This window comes from Nematolebias whitei, chromosome 12 (genome assembly GCF_014905685.2).
Source record: "Nematolebias whitei isolate Nwh7 chromosome 12, NemWhi1, whole genome shotgun sequence".
Classification (NCBI taxonomy): domain Eukaryota; kingdom Metazoa; phylum Chordata; class Actinopteri; order Cyprinodontiformes; family Rivulidae; genus Nematolebias; species Nematolebias whitei.
Window position 1 is genome coordinate 33,971,422 of NC_056509.1, and position 13,023 is coordinate 33,984,444.

The following is a 13,023-nucleotide window of genomic DNA, read 5'->3' on the forward strand; positions in this document are numbered from 1 at the left end:
TCCTGCAGCTCTGGGCTGCACAAATGTACAGCAGGTGCTAAATAATTCAAAATAATTTATTTGAAATAAAAATTCCATGCCGATCATGCGGCTCATCCATCAGTCAGTCACATGTGTGTCATGTCCAATCTTATTTTGAAAAACCGCGATAAACAAACTGCAAAGTAGCGAGGGACTACTTTATAAAATTTCATATTAAAACACACTAAAATAGGTTTGTAAAAGCAGCTAGATTTTATTATTATATATTAATATATGAACTATTCATAATATTTTTTTGCCCTTTCGTTCCTTGACTTAATAGAAGTTTATGTTGCAACAGGTGTTTTCTTTTGTAACTCACTTTGCACTGCAGAAGTGTGTGCAGGAGATTCTCTGTGCAAAACTCGGTTTCATCTTCAATCTTATTTTTTCTCTGAACAAAGACAAAAGATTTAAATATGTATAATGAGGATTTTGCAGACACAGCCCCACACAAATGATCGTGCAGATAAAGTACTTGTGCAAGAGTCATCCAGTCCCTCAACTCATCTGCGTCTGGGATCTCTGTAGTGCACTCTGGAAACCAATCTACTTTCTCTATTGCGCTGGGCTGTGAAGACAAAAACAATCCTATTTCAAACAAAAGATTTCTACTACAAAACAAATCAACTTTTAATTTTGCCAACCTCTGGTTCATCTCGCCAGTCAACGTTGAGCTCCCCCTGGAAACCCTGCAGTGTGAGACCCAGACCTCTTCTACCACGCTGGGTGGAGGCCTCCACAATCTCTTTACGCCCCTGACCAAACTTCCCCAGACCTTCGCCTTCTCTGAAGCCCATCTTGGCCTGGAGGTGCAAGATTTGACATACAAGAGAATTAGAAAACATAGAAACAAAAACAAATGCTAGCCAGAAAAATAAAGCGCTTCACATAAATCACAGAAATGAAAAATTAAAATGTTTTACAGACTTCTAAAACATTAAGAAGAGACATGTCTTAGTCAGGTTTTAATTTATTTACCATAAGTTTCTGTGACACGCTGTTGTACGTGGAGAACTTTGAGGTCTGAGTGGAGTCATCGTTGTCTTTGGAATCTAAGGAGGATGAAGATATGGAGGGCATGGAGAACCCGGGTCTGTGGTCCTCCTGGTCACTGAGAGACTCATTTTGGCTGGAGTCTGGACAGGACAAAACCACAGAAACAAATGCAAAAATGATTTCATTAAAACAAGAGCTGAACAGGTCTCCAAATTTAAAATATTCAACAATGATAAACAAAAACAATCCATAAGACCACAATCTTATACTTCTCCATAAAAATAAAACTGATTTTGAAAAAGACTGTCAGAAAAAGCCAAAGTTCAACTTAATGAAAATTAAGTTAATGAATTTGTTTTCCCTTGATTGACACTTGATGTTTACTGTGGAAAGGGGACATTACCTTGTCTGGACTGTGACTCTTCGTCTGAGCTGCTCTCGTCGTGACGCCCCTTTGTCCCCTGCAGCGGTACAAACGCTGCATCAGCTCTTCTCTTCATTGTAGCTGAAAAGGAGCAGAGAAGACTATAATGAGATGCGTCAATAAAATAAAATATCAATCCAGAAACAAATTCAGTCTGATAACAAAAGTTATAAACTAATAAATTGGGACGCCTTCAAAGATGTTGATCTTGAAACTAATCTACTAATATTTTTGCTGTTTGTTAAGGTCATTTTAGGGCTCTTGTAAACCAAGCCAGTAACTGATTGTCAAGAACATCAGGAAATATCTACCGTACCTCTTTACAGCTGTTTAAGGCACTGATGACCTTCTCAACACTTTTCAGCCAACTGATTATGCTTAAAAAGTGTTAAGTCTCAAGTTGGATGACTGTGGTTTACCCTATTTAAAAAAAATCTGTAGCAAGTCGATGTGCTGTTTGTATGATTCAATGAAGCTTAAACGCTTAATACTGTTGGTATGTGTTTAAAAAACAGTCATGTGTATCTTTGGAAATTGATTAGCAACTTATTAAGTCTTGAAACACCCAAAAAGCTAATATGGTGTTCTGCACAAACCATTGAACTAATAATGACTTGAACTTTACACAAACATTGTTTTGTTCTTGTTTGTTGCAGCTTTATTTTGCAAGTTAACGTCTTTTGCCCAAATACTCACATTGTATATCAACGTATGCCTTTTAGTGTCTTTAAAACATGCTTGCTGTTTTATTATTATTATTATTAAATGCTGGCAATTTAGGATACACAATAGGGAGATCAAGAAATTGATTTGACAAGAGCCATTAAACACAAGCAACTGAACACTGAAACTGCATTTAAACAACAGGAGACGTCACACATAGCAAATGTAAAATTTAAATAAATAAGTATAGGTTGCAACTAAAGATGTCAAATAGTATGATGTGTTTGGCACTATGTGAACTCAATCAATTTTCATTTAGAATTGAATGAAAAACAAATTTGAACAAAATTAAGAAATTTGCAATTAGTTTTGAATTTTTTTTTAACATAAACCCTAAATTTACCTTTACTTTTACATATGATATGATTATATATATTTAAATAGCTTTAATATATCACCTTAGGCTGACAAATCCTTTAAATGTTTAAATGGTGTTGGCAACTGGGCCAGCTTTCTGGTGAAGATTAACAAAGTGCAGACTGGTGTACTTTATTTATATAAAAAAATTACTTATTTTGACTATGTACTGTATATACTCTTTCTCTCTCTCTCTATATATATATCAAGAATAAGTTGCGTTATGACCAAAAATTGTGGTAAATAAAAAATAAACTCTGCACTCTTCTCAAATGAAAAGATGAATGAAATGTGAATGAAAAGTACTAGTGATTTAATATGAAACAGGCGACTTGAGGTGTTTTGTGACTGCACATTGTTTTCTCTTATTACGTTTGCAAAGCAACACAAACGACAATTTTATCAAGAGCAGCTTCACATAACTGAAAATACAAACGACTTAGTTGGTAGAGATTAATATTAACTTATTTCTAAAGGTAATGCATTCCATGTACAGTAGTCACATCACAGCTAGATAAGCCATAGCTGTTTTAGACCACATGAAACAAAAAAACGATAGTAAATATAGTTCGCCTGAAAATTAAACTGAGAGCACTTGCAAATATAAACTGTTACCTATGAATTACATTATAAACATCTTGAAGACAAGCCCATTTCAATCTCCGAGATACCTTTTTGGAGAACACTTAACCAAGACGTCCCTAAACGTCAGAACCCCTGTGTTAGTGGGTGTTTTAAATGAAACAAAAATACGCAGCATTAGCTGTTAGCCTGCTATGTTAGCCAGCTATTTGTTTTACCAGCTTAGAAGAAAAACTGCACTCTTCTGTGAGGAAACAACATCGACTGAAGAATACGGCCAAGTATGTTTCAAAACATTGAAGTTAAAAATTTATTTTTTGAACAGAAACCTGAAGAACATAAACAGTTTCCAGAGTTAACGTTAGCCTGCGTTCTATGTTTTTGGAGCGTCCATGGGCCTTCGTTGTCCGGCGGCGAACAGTGATGATGTCATGAGGATCAAATCACGCTGTTCAGATTAGTGCCTTAAAAAAATAGTGCCTTTTAAATTTGTCTCTTGTTCCTCCAATTTACTATAAATTTTATTATGTTTTTTTGTTTGTTTTTTACTTTTGTTGCATTTAGTTGTATAGTCTAATTTTCGTTGTTTTTGCTGGCTTCACATTTTAATACAGCATAAAAATCTACCTCTGTTAAAGAAGTTACCTTTTTTTTTTTTTCATTTAGCCTTTATTTATACAGGTTAGTCTCATTGAGCCACGAGAACTCATTTTCAAGAGAGACCTGTTTAGGGAGCACATGGTGGGGGTTAAGGGCCTTGCTCATGGGCCCAGAGTGGGGTGAATGAGGGTGGGGGCAAGTGTGGGTGTTTCACCTACCCCACCCACAATTTTGATGTTGTCGGGGCCGGGGCGTGAACCGGCGATCTTCGGATCACAAGCCCACCTCTCTAACCTCTGCGCCACCACTCCCCCTTTGCTTTTTTGTGTGAGGCGTTAAAAGCGTCTTCAAAGTTGTGTTTTGCTTTTAATTTTAAATATAGTTGAAAATTAAGTTTTCACAGTATGTCAGACAATATACCACATTACTGTACCTTTTTCATCCTGAATGTTTATTGTGAAGAATTGCACACTTAAGAGCAGAACATGAAATCAGGTGGCACAATTCAAGACAGATGTTTGCTTAATCCTTGGTGTGTCCTAAGGCAGCTGCCTCAGAATCCTTTGTACCAGTAGGGATTGTGAATATTGTAATTATTCCTAATTGTTAAAACCACTTATTATTGACCCAGCAGATGTCACTAAAGTGTTGTGTCATCTGTTGAGGGAATGTCAAAGCAGAAAATGACCCCAGCCCACACACATACACACTCAATTTATGTTTAATAGTCTTAGACTATCTTTTACATCCGCTGCCTGCCCAATGGCCCTTCTAATTCGTCACTGACACAGATGCATGTACACAAACAAAGACAAATTTATCAGATTATGCCATAGCCAAGGCTTTATATCCAACCTGCAGAGAGCAGATTCCTCTAGATCACAGAGCAGGTGTGTGATGGTGTACCTGGCTGGGTGAGGTGTGTGTATCTGTGAACTCTGAGGAGAGCTGCTGCAGCCACCACGCTCAGCCAGGTGGAGAAAACAGGAGACAAATATACACACAGGAGCAGCGGGTTAAAGGGAGGAGGTCCTGAGAGAGAGTTGCTCCGAAGTTCTGTGGTCTCAATGGTACACCACCAGAGTGAACAACAATGTTTTTTCGCATCCCTCGACTGACCCCTGGATATATTAGATACCTCCAGGTTAGTACTTTGCTTTTGAATGTTATTCTTTAGGCAGATTGTGGATTAATTTTTAACTAGTTAAATTAAACTGCAGAATTAAATCACTGTTATTTTAGTATAAATCAAATGCACAACTATTTAAACCGAAATGTTAACAAAATATAATACATTTTTTGTACTGAATGAGCTTACTCGCTCAGAAAGCTTATTGATTCATTACTTTTAAACACATTTATTATATTTATGTGAGTCATGACAGTGTTTAGGACAGAGGACTGAAGCAGACTCTCTAAGTGGATTTGAATCAAAGCTGTTTTAGGTCCTCGAGATCGGGTCAGTGCTTTCTAATTGGATCTCCTGAAGGAAAAGCATTAAATAATTTGCCGATCGTTAAATAATTTGCTGATCGGTGTTTTATACACCTGCTGCTGGATTTTAAATGTTTTAAAAATAACAAACATCAGCTTATCATCTGCACTAAAGTTTATTATAAGTTGATTCTAAGATCTGCGGGGACCTTTCTGTCAGCAAACCACAGCTTTTTAATCAAAAATCGTTGCTCTTCTTGGAGAAATATTTGTTTTTTCATGTCATTTTCACACAAGTGGAAAAATGCATGCTTTAATTACATTTTTGAGATTGGAAAATGTTTATATCTAGTACGCTTTCAAATATTTTAAACCATTTTCAGCTCTTGAAAGAGCACCTTACCTTGGAGTTTGTTACAAAAATGTGGAGACACAATTTTCAGATTACAGCTGAAAAAGCAACAAGCTTTAAGAATAACAGAATTTAATGTATATCTGACTTAGGCACCTCACAGGGCTGATAAAAAGAGGAAAATGTATCAGGATAACTTGGATCAATAGGTTTTTTTTAACATAGCGCCAATTCACTATAAGTTCCCAGGGTGCAATACAACAAGCATAAATCCAAAACCAGTTCAAAACTGATCCACATTTAAATCTGATTACAGTCAATTCAGTCCATTTACAATATAACACATATAAATAAAGTACACTATGTAATGCCAATTAGTAGGAAGGTTAACAATCTAAGGAAGCCAGCAGTTTGCGTCAAATCTTCACCTTGTTGCAATCCCCCACCCTGAGCTGCATAATGGCAACAGTGATTGATCGGTTCAAGTGTAGTTTCTATGGCAAGAAAAACAACAACAATAAAAAACCACAACATGGATTAATGTCAACAACTACTGCAAATACTACGAACATGCGTAGTAGAGCAGGTAAAGACAGCGGCAGAGTGAGGAAATGTGGTCAGTTTGTCCTCCAGCTGTCTATAGCAGCACACCTAAGAGTTCAGGAAACCCAAGTCAACCCTAACTATAGGATTTATCAAAAAAGGAAAGACTTAAGCAAAACTGGACATTGTGTCAGCCTCACAAACGGAAACTAGAAGTTGGTTCCACAAGAGAGGAGCCTGATAACTGAAAGCTCTATCATTCTACTTTTGGAAACTCTAGGAACCACAAGTAAACCTGCAGTCTGGGAGCAAAGTGCTCTGCTAAGAAAATAGGGAATAATACAATCTTTATTATAAGGCAGAGCTTGGTTGTTGTGAGTTTGTGAAGAGAAGCTAAAATCTTCGAACTCTCATCAGAACTCCAGCAGCAGCATTGTAGTTCATCTAGACTTGGTTAGGTTGGATCCAAAGTTCAACTTGGCAAAACATGAAATCTCTTGTTAAAGTTTTTCTGTGAGGGAAAAACTGCTGAATGAGACGTCTGTTTGATCTGAAGTGATTCGACTGAACTTGGAGACAAAGTCCTGATCTGATCGCTTGGTCCCCAAACTCCCTGGTGAGGATGATGATGGTTGCTTACATGCTGCACGAGCTGCGATGACCTCTGCTCTGTTTTTCAGACCCAGGCAGCTCAGATGGTGCTGCAGAACCATGAGAGCTCTGCCATGTCTCGTATAGCCGTCCTGCTGGGTCTGATGGGCGTCGGTCTGTCTGGTTACAGCTCCCGGCAGCTCACCCTGCACTACAAGCCGACAGGTCGCCTCTTCAGATGAGACGAAAGCCATAGTCACATTTTTGTTCAAGTCGTTTGGGGAAATATGCATATTCTGATGGTGGATTCATGGATTTGAACACAGCTGTCATGCATTGTTTCTGTTTCTTTCAATGAAAATATACACCCCATTAAAACACAGTTTATTTTAACACTCTTATTTTAAAATTTGGCATGTTAATAAGGTTTAGAGATACTGGTGGGTGAAATTTGTTACCGTTTTTTATCAACCTTTGTGTAAGTTTCCACCTTCTTGAAAGTCGAATTGAAGAAATGGTGTCAGAATCTGCTGTAGTTTTCTTTTTCTTTCCTTTGTGCATCAAACCCTGTTTAACCCTCCACATAATTCAGGTTCAACATCATACAAGTTCTTTACTTATTAGGATTTTAATTGTTTTTTTTTAGTTGACGAGATTGTTGCCTTAAGGGTCTGCTGGTGCTGTAAAAAGGTCCCTTCATGAGCTGCCTTTTTATTTCTGCACAGTGGAATCATTTTGTTGAATGTGAATGACAGATATGCAGCTTGTAATGTTTCTTTTGAACGTGAGTGATGTTGTATTTGGGTCACAGTTTCTGCAACTCCCCCATCTAGCGCCTTTTTATGGGAGTATTTAGAAATCAAAAATATCTTCCAGAAACCCCATACGTTAAAAAAGGATCATCCTTGTTACAGTTTGTCCTTCTCTGACACTTTATTTTCCTCCAACAACTAATGCTGGAAGAAAGTAAAAGACAACAAAAGCAAATTTGGAAAAATATCATATCAGATTAATTTTTCCACTCAAAAGTCTAAAAGTTTCATGCTTGAATCTGAAAGTAAACATAAGTTTTTATTTTCTCCTAAGTACATTTGTTTGGATATAGGCTCATTTTACGGAGGGCAGAAAGAAAACTCCCCCTTCAAATGAAACATTTCAAATATGTACTCTCTGACATGTAAACTACGTGACTTTTGCACTTTTTTGTGTACATAACTTGTATATAATCACACACACATCCCTCAGATGCTTGTTGAGATTAGTGGTGCGGGATGTGGAGTGCTCCCAGCTTGTGTTGTGAGCCGGACTGGGCGACATCCAGCTGGATTTTCCACACAGCATGGCTGTGCTGTTGTTGAGCGGAGGGACCAGGACAGCCCCCCTGGGTCCCCCCTGGATCAACATGTGAATTCATCCAGATCTCTCCCAGTTGCACAGAGACTCCACACACTCAGGAGTTCAATGTTTGATTGACCTCTAACGTTTCTTAATAAAAGGAAATTTTAGTATTTGTGTATTTACGATGCTTTTCAAACTAACTTTGACAGCATATGAATGTACTGTAAAAAAAAAAATAGCAGAAGTTAAAAGTGTAGTTAAACCATGTGGTCCCCAACCCTAGTCCTTGAGGAACACCATCCTGCATGTTTTAGTCGTGTCCCTGCTCCAACACACCTGATTCAGTGATTTAATTACTTCAGGTTCTGCAGAAGCCTGTTTATTACCCATTAATTAAAATCAGGTGTGTCGGAGCAGAGAAACAACTAAAACATACTGGATGGTGTTCCCCAAGGACCATGGTTGGGAACCCCTGAGTTAAAGTGTAACTGTAAAGATGTTTGTGCTGTAACTTTTGTGCTAAAGCAATCTGAGGTTATGTCAACAAATTCTTATAAATATATAAGAAAAATGAAGATTTAAATGTGTCAGATGAGCGAGGTTAGAGAGTGATCCTTCAAGATCCTCTTAAGGTTACACATTTTAAGACCTGCCACACAGGATGAGGAACATGAACAACGTAGATATAGGAATAATGTCATATTGACATTCTTGATAGGAGTTGTATGCGTTTAAATTTATTGTGAGGTTGTTTAAAGTTTGACCTCTGCAGAATAAAGACAGGAAATGTCTTGTAAAGAGCTAAACTGTTGCACTGTGAGACTGAGAGTGAGGGTGTATTTAAGACAGACATTTGAAATGTAACATGCATTTATACTGTGATGAAGCCAAGTGGGCTGCTTTTGTGCACTAGAAAGTTTTTTTTTTTTAATTTTGATGTCATTTTTTTTAAATTTTTTTTTTTTACTTAAAATACTCTGAATGCATCAACAAGCACCTTTTAGACACATGTTTTTATGCTGTAATGACTTTATTTGCATTAATAAATCAGTCAAACTTTAGACCATGCTTGGTTTGCATTTTATGACTATATTTTTTACACAGGAAACAGATTTAAGTAAAATATGTTTTGTATTCACTAGATGTCAGCATTTTAAACCATTGCATATGAGGAAACAAGTTCCTCATTTTCTTTAAGAGTATGCAAACACGAAATTGAACAACAACAATTGTTTTATTTATTTATTTTACAAGGTTGTGTCTTTTGTATGTTAACTTCTTATTTTACATAAGCAGTGGCATATTACTGAAAAAATAATAATTTGGTAAATTCTCCTTTGCAGGCCCACATAAGTCTTTATCCAAATCTCATCATTTTCTTCTAAAGTATAGGTGCTTAAATTATATTTGTAAGCTTCTGTCCAATTAGGTTTGTGGTTTGTGTCTGTCATTTGACATATGGGGGTGGTGGCGCAGAGGTTAGACAAGTTGGGCCTGCGATCAGAAGGTTGCTGGCTCAACTCCCCAGACTAACATCAAATGTGTGTGGGACAGGTGAAACACCCGCACCTGCCTCCACCCTCATTTTCCTCACTCTGGGCCCCTGAGCAAGGTCTTCAACCCTCATCATGTGCTCCCCCAGGTGTCCCAGATGCCCCCCCCCCCCCCCCCGCTCCACACAGAAGATTGTGGTGGTAGCTCTGTGGTTGCGTCAGGAAGGGCATCCGGCGTCCTAACAATTGCCAAGTCTGCGTGAGTTAGTTCACTGTGGCGACCCTCTAAAGAAGTGAGCAGCCAAAAGAAAATAATATACACACATATATATATAAATATATATATACATATATATATATATATATACACATTTGTTTCTGAACATTAGTGTGATTCATCATGTCTCATTTCAGGCAGATTCACATTTTTTCTGCTCATCAGAGCCAGCTCCAGTGTTAACTGCTACACCTGATGAAGGCTTTGACTCTGATTCCGGACCCAGTTAAACATGAAAGCTGCTTGGGAAAAGAAAATGCATTTGAGTAGCAGCCAGTCAAGTGTTAAGAGTTTTTCCACTTGCAGATTACTGTGAGGCTTTATGGAGTAAATACATGGAAAGATACTGGAAGCTTGGAGAGCTTAACGCTGGATTCAGTTTTTACTTCTGTGGAGTTGTCAAAGACGCTCTGTGCAGGACGACACACCTGTGGATCCAAACTTTTTTCTTTAATTAAGATTCCACCCTTAGGTATGACAGGAGTCCAAGACACAGTTTTTTTCTTTCTTTGCCTCATTCTCTCTATGTTCACAGATGCAAAGCCACACCAATAGAGGCCCTTTGTGTGTTGCGGCCTCCTCGGGAGGCTCCTGTTACTCTGCCTTACAGGCAACAAAGAGCTGAAAGTCTTATCTACCAACGACTGTGTGTGACTGTGAGCAGTGCACTTTGTGTGCCTATAACACTCCAAAATAGAAAATAATAAAATTTTGTTTTTCAGTATGTCTGAAGAGTCACAGCATGTTTAAACTAAAACAGGAGTCAAAGAAAAAGTCTGTTCTGGACCCCATCTCACAAGACCTGCTTGAGATGATATTACATTTCCAGTGAATAAAACAAAACAGAACAAAGGGTTTGAAATCCAGATGTTGCTGTCGCCGGTGTTAGGTCGCACATACGACGTCAGCTTCTGCACATTTAGCTGTAAAGTAATATGTTCAGTCAAAGAGCTACAGACTTACTGCAAGTTGTTCAGATAATAATAATAAAATCTTCTCTTGTGTCACCTGTAGTCCCTGCAGAGTCCCAGGCACTGGGTTTTTAGATTCCCAGCTTCTCAATGACGGTTAGATGTCTCTGACCAAGAAACCAAATCTCTGTAAGCTCCAAGGCTGCTGCAGCACTTGACCTTTGACCCCTAATTAGTTTTACTGTTGTATGTTGAACTCTTTGTAGTTGTTGGGGTTTGTCAATTTGTATTTAAGGCATTGTAATGCCTTGCTGTTCTATGTTTATTATTCATTTTCATTCATTGTAGTATGTTTTTAAATTTCTGAACAGTTCTGCCCCCTCTTATCTCACTGATCTGCTGCAGCCATATGCCCCACAGTGCTCTCTGAGGTCAGCAGAACCAGATGCTTTTATTGGTTCTCTAGGCACTCATTTTAAGCTCAGAGGTGACAGGGCTTTCTCTGTTGCAGGTCCAAGACTGTGGAATGACACCACTGCATGTCAGGCAGGCTCCCTGTCTTACTGTTATTAAGTCTAGTTTGAAAACACACTTTTATTCCCTGGTTTTTTATACTGTGTGAGTTAATTTGAACTAGTCTGTATTGTATAATGTTAGTCATTTAGTTCTTATCTTTATCTATTTGGATCTATGTATTTTATCCTGTGTCCTTCGCTTGTTTGTTTTTGCTGTACAGCACTTTGGTTGGCCTTGTTGCTGTTTTTAAGTGCTTTATAAATAAAGTGGTATGGTATGGTATAGTATGGTATAGCATGGTATGGTATGGTATGGTATGGTATGGCTGTTTTTAAATGTGCCCTCCACTCTGGGCTCATTGAATCCACGTGAGAAAGGTACTTCATTTGTTTTTTCCAACACCCGTCCATGGAAGAACAGGTGCTTCCAAATTAGAGAAACAAGATTTTTTTTCAACTCTCAACATTATGAATATAATTGAGCCTTTTTTTGTGTTTTGGCCTTAATGATTGACTGACATTGGGAAAAGTAACTGAGGATGAGTGATCCTTCCTGCCAGCTTGTCCCCAAACACCACGGAGGAGGTGATGTCAAGACACAGCTCATCTAGTAAAGGTACGCTGTGCTAACAACTGAGGTGTGACATAAAACAACTTTTTACTGTGCTTCATCAGACAATAAGAAGTCCTTGTTAACACTTCTGTAATGTTGGATGTAAAACTAAAGGTGTCCAGGAGAAATAACCAGTGAATGCAGGACAATTTGTGCCACTGCCTCAGTGAGCAGTGGAAGTAGGAGTTGTAATGACTTTAAAGCTTGGCTGAATGTATTAAAGAGCACGTATTTGTCAAGTTGCTTTGCTCTAGCTGAACTATTTTTAGCTCCTCGACCCTCACATTTCCTCTCTCTGACCTATTGTCACTTTTCCAGCAGGGACGTTTAGTTTCTTATTTTGTTTGCTTTCGACATAGAACAACCTGTTACCCAGAATCCCCTGAAAAACACGCAGCGTCACTGGAATGTGGAGAAAAAAAGACAAATAAAAAGGAGATTGTTGCTGTTGTTACCCAGAACCACCATTAATTTCACAAAGTCAATCAGAAAGATAAAACAACAGATGCTCTAAAAGTACCGCTGAATGCTGAAAGATATCTCCATCTTTCTTTGTTGCTACATAACTAAAGATAAATTTTGAATCTAAAAGATAAAGAGAACAAGCTGCATCGCACACGTGGAACTAACTGTACATTACGTCTTCGCTGAGTCTCTGAGGAACATCTTTGAGAGTTGGCCTGTGGACGTAATTAAAGTTTTAATCTCTGTTCCTAACTGACGGGATGACCTGCACGTCTCATCAGACAGTGGCTGCTGAGTCACAGTTAATCTCAGCGGCCTCCTGTTTCCAGGATGACATAAGCAGGAACGAGTATTGAATAATAAAGCAACATGTAATTAAAAAGAGACAACGTCCCACTCTAGCTTTTCATAAGAAGTGTTAAAACACATTAACGAGTGCAAGTTACAACAATATTTTTTTACAACTGAGCTCAAATTTTATGCACAAGCAGCCGAGCATCATCTACAACACTCATTCAAGACAAAAACACATTAGTTTAAAACAGTGGTAAAAAAAATAAAATAAGGCAGCCGGCAGCATACACTCCTTCATAAAATGTACAAATCTTTGGTTAAATTATTAAAAACGTAGCTTTAAATTATCATAATCAGGCAAATAACTGGTCCTTTTCTCTTTATTTACACTAAACTGGCAACAGCTGTAGCTACTTGTTGGCAGGTTCAACCAGCTGTGAATAAAAGAGACAAAACTGTCAGATTTTTAGTTCAATAGTTGGAGTTGGTTG

The 13,023-nt window shown here is 38.0% G+C and overlaps 1 protein-coding gene across 1 annotated transcript in view; it reads right to left on the reverse strand.

The window, feature by feature from the left end:
* Window positions 1–3,505, reverse strand: part of cmtr1 (cap methyltransferase 1) — a 12,034-nt gene extending 8,529 nt beyond the window's left edge. Inside the window, exons 1-6 of the mRNA XM_037685460.1 lie at window positions 3,325–3,505; window positions 1,424–1,525; window positions 1,003–1,160; window positions 669–827; window positions 500–592; window positions 344–415 (exon numbers count right to left, since the gene is read on the reverse strand). Coding sequence (XP_037541388.1) covers window positions 344–415; window positions 500–592; window positions 669–827; window positions 1,003–1,160; window positions 1,424–1,520 — 579 coding nt within the window. The 5' untranslated portion in view covers window positions 1,521–1,525; window positions 3,325–3,505. The remainder of the gene's footprint in view (window positions 1–343; window positions 416–499; window positions 593–668; window positions 828–1,002; window positions 1,161–1,423; window positions 1,526–3,324) is intronic.
* Between the last annotated feature and the right edge of the window lie 9,518 nt (window positions 3,506–13,023).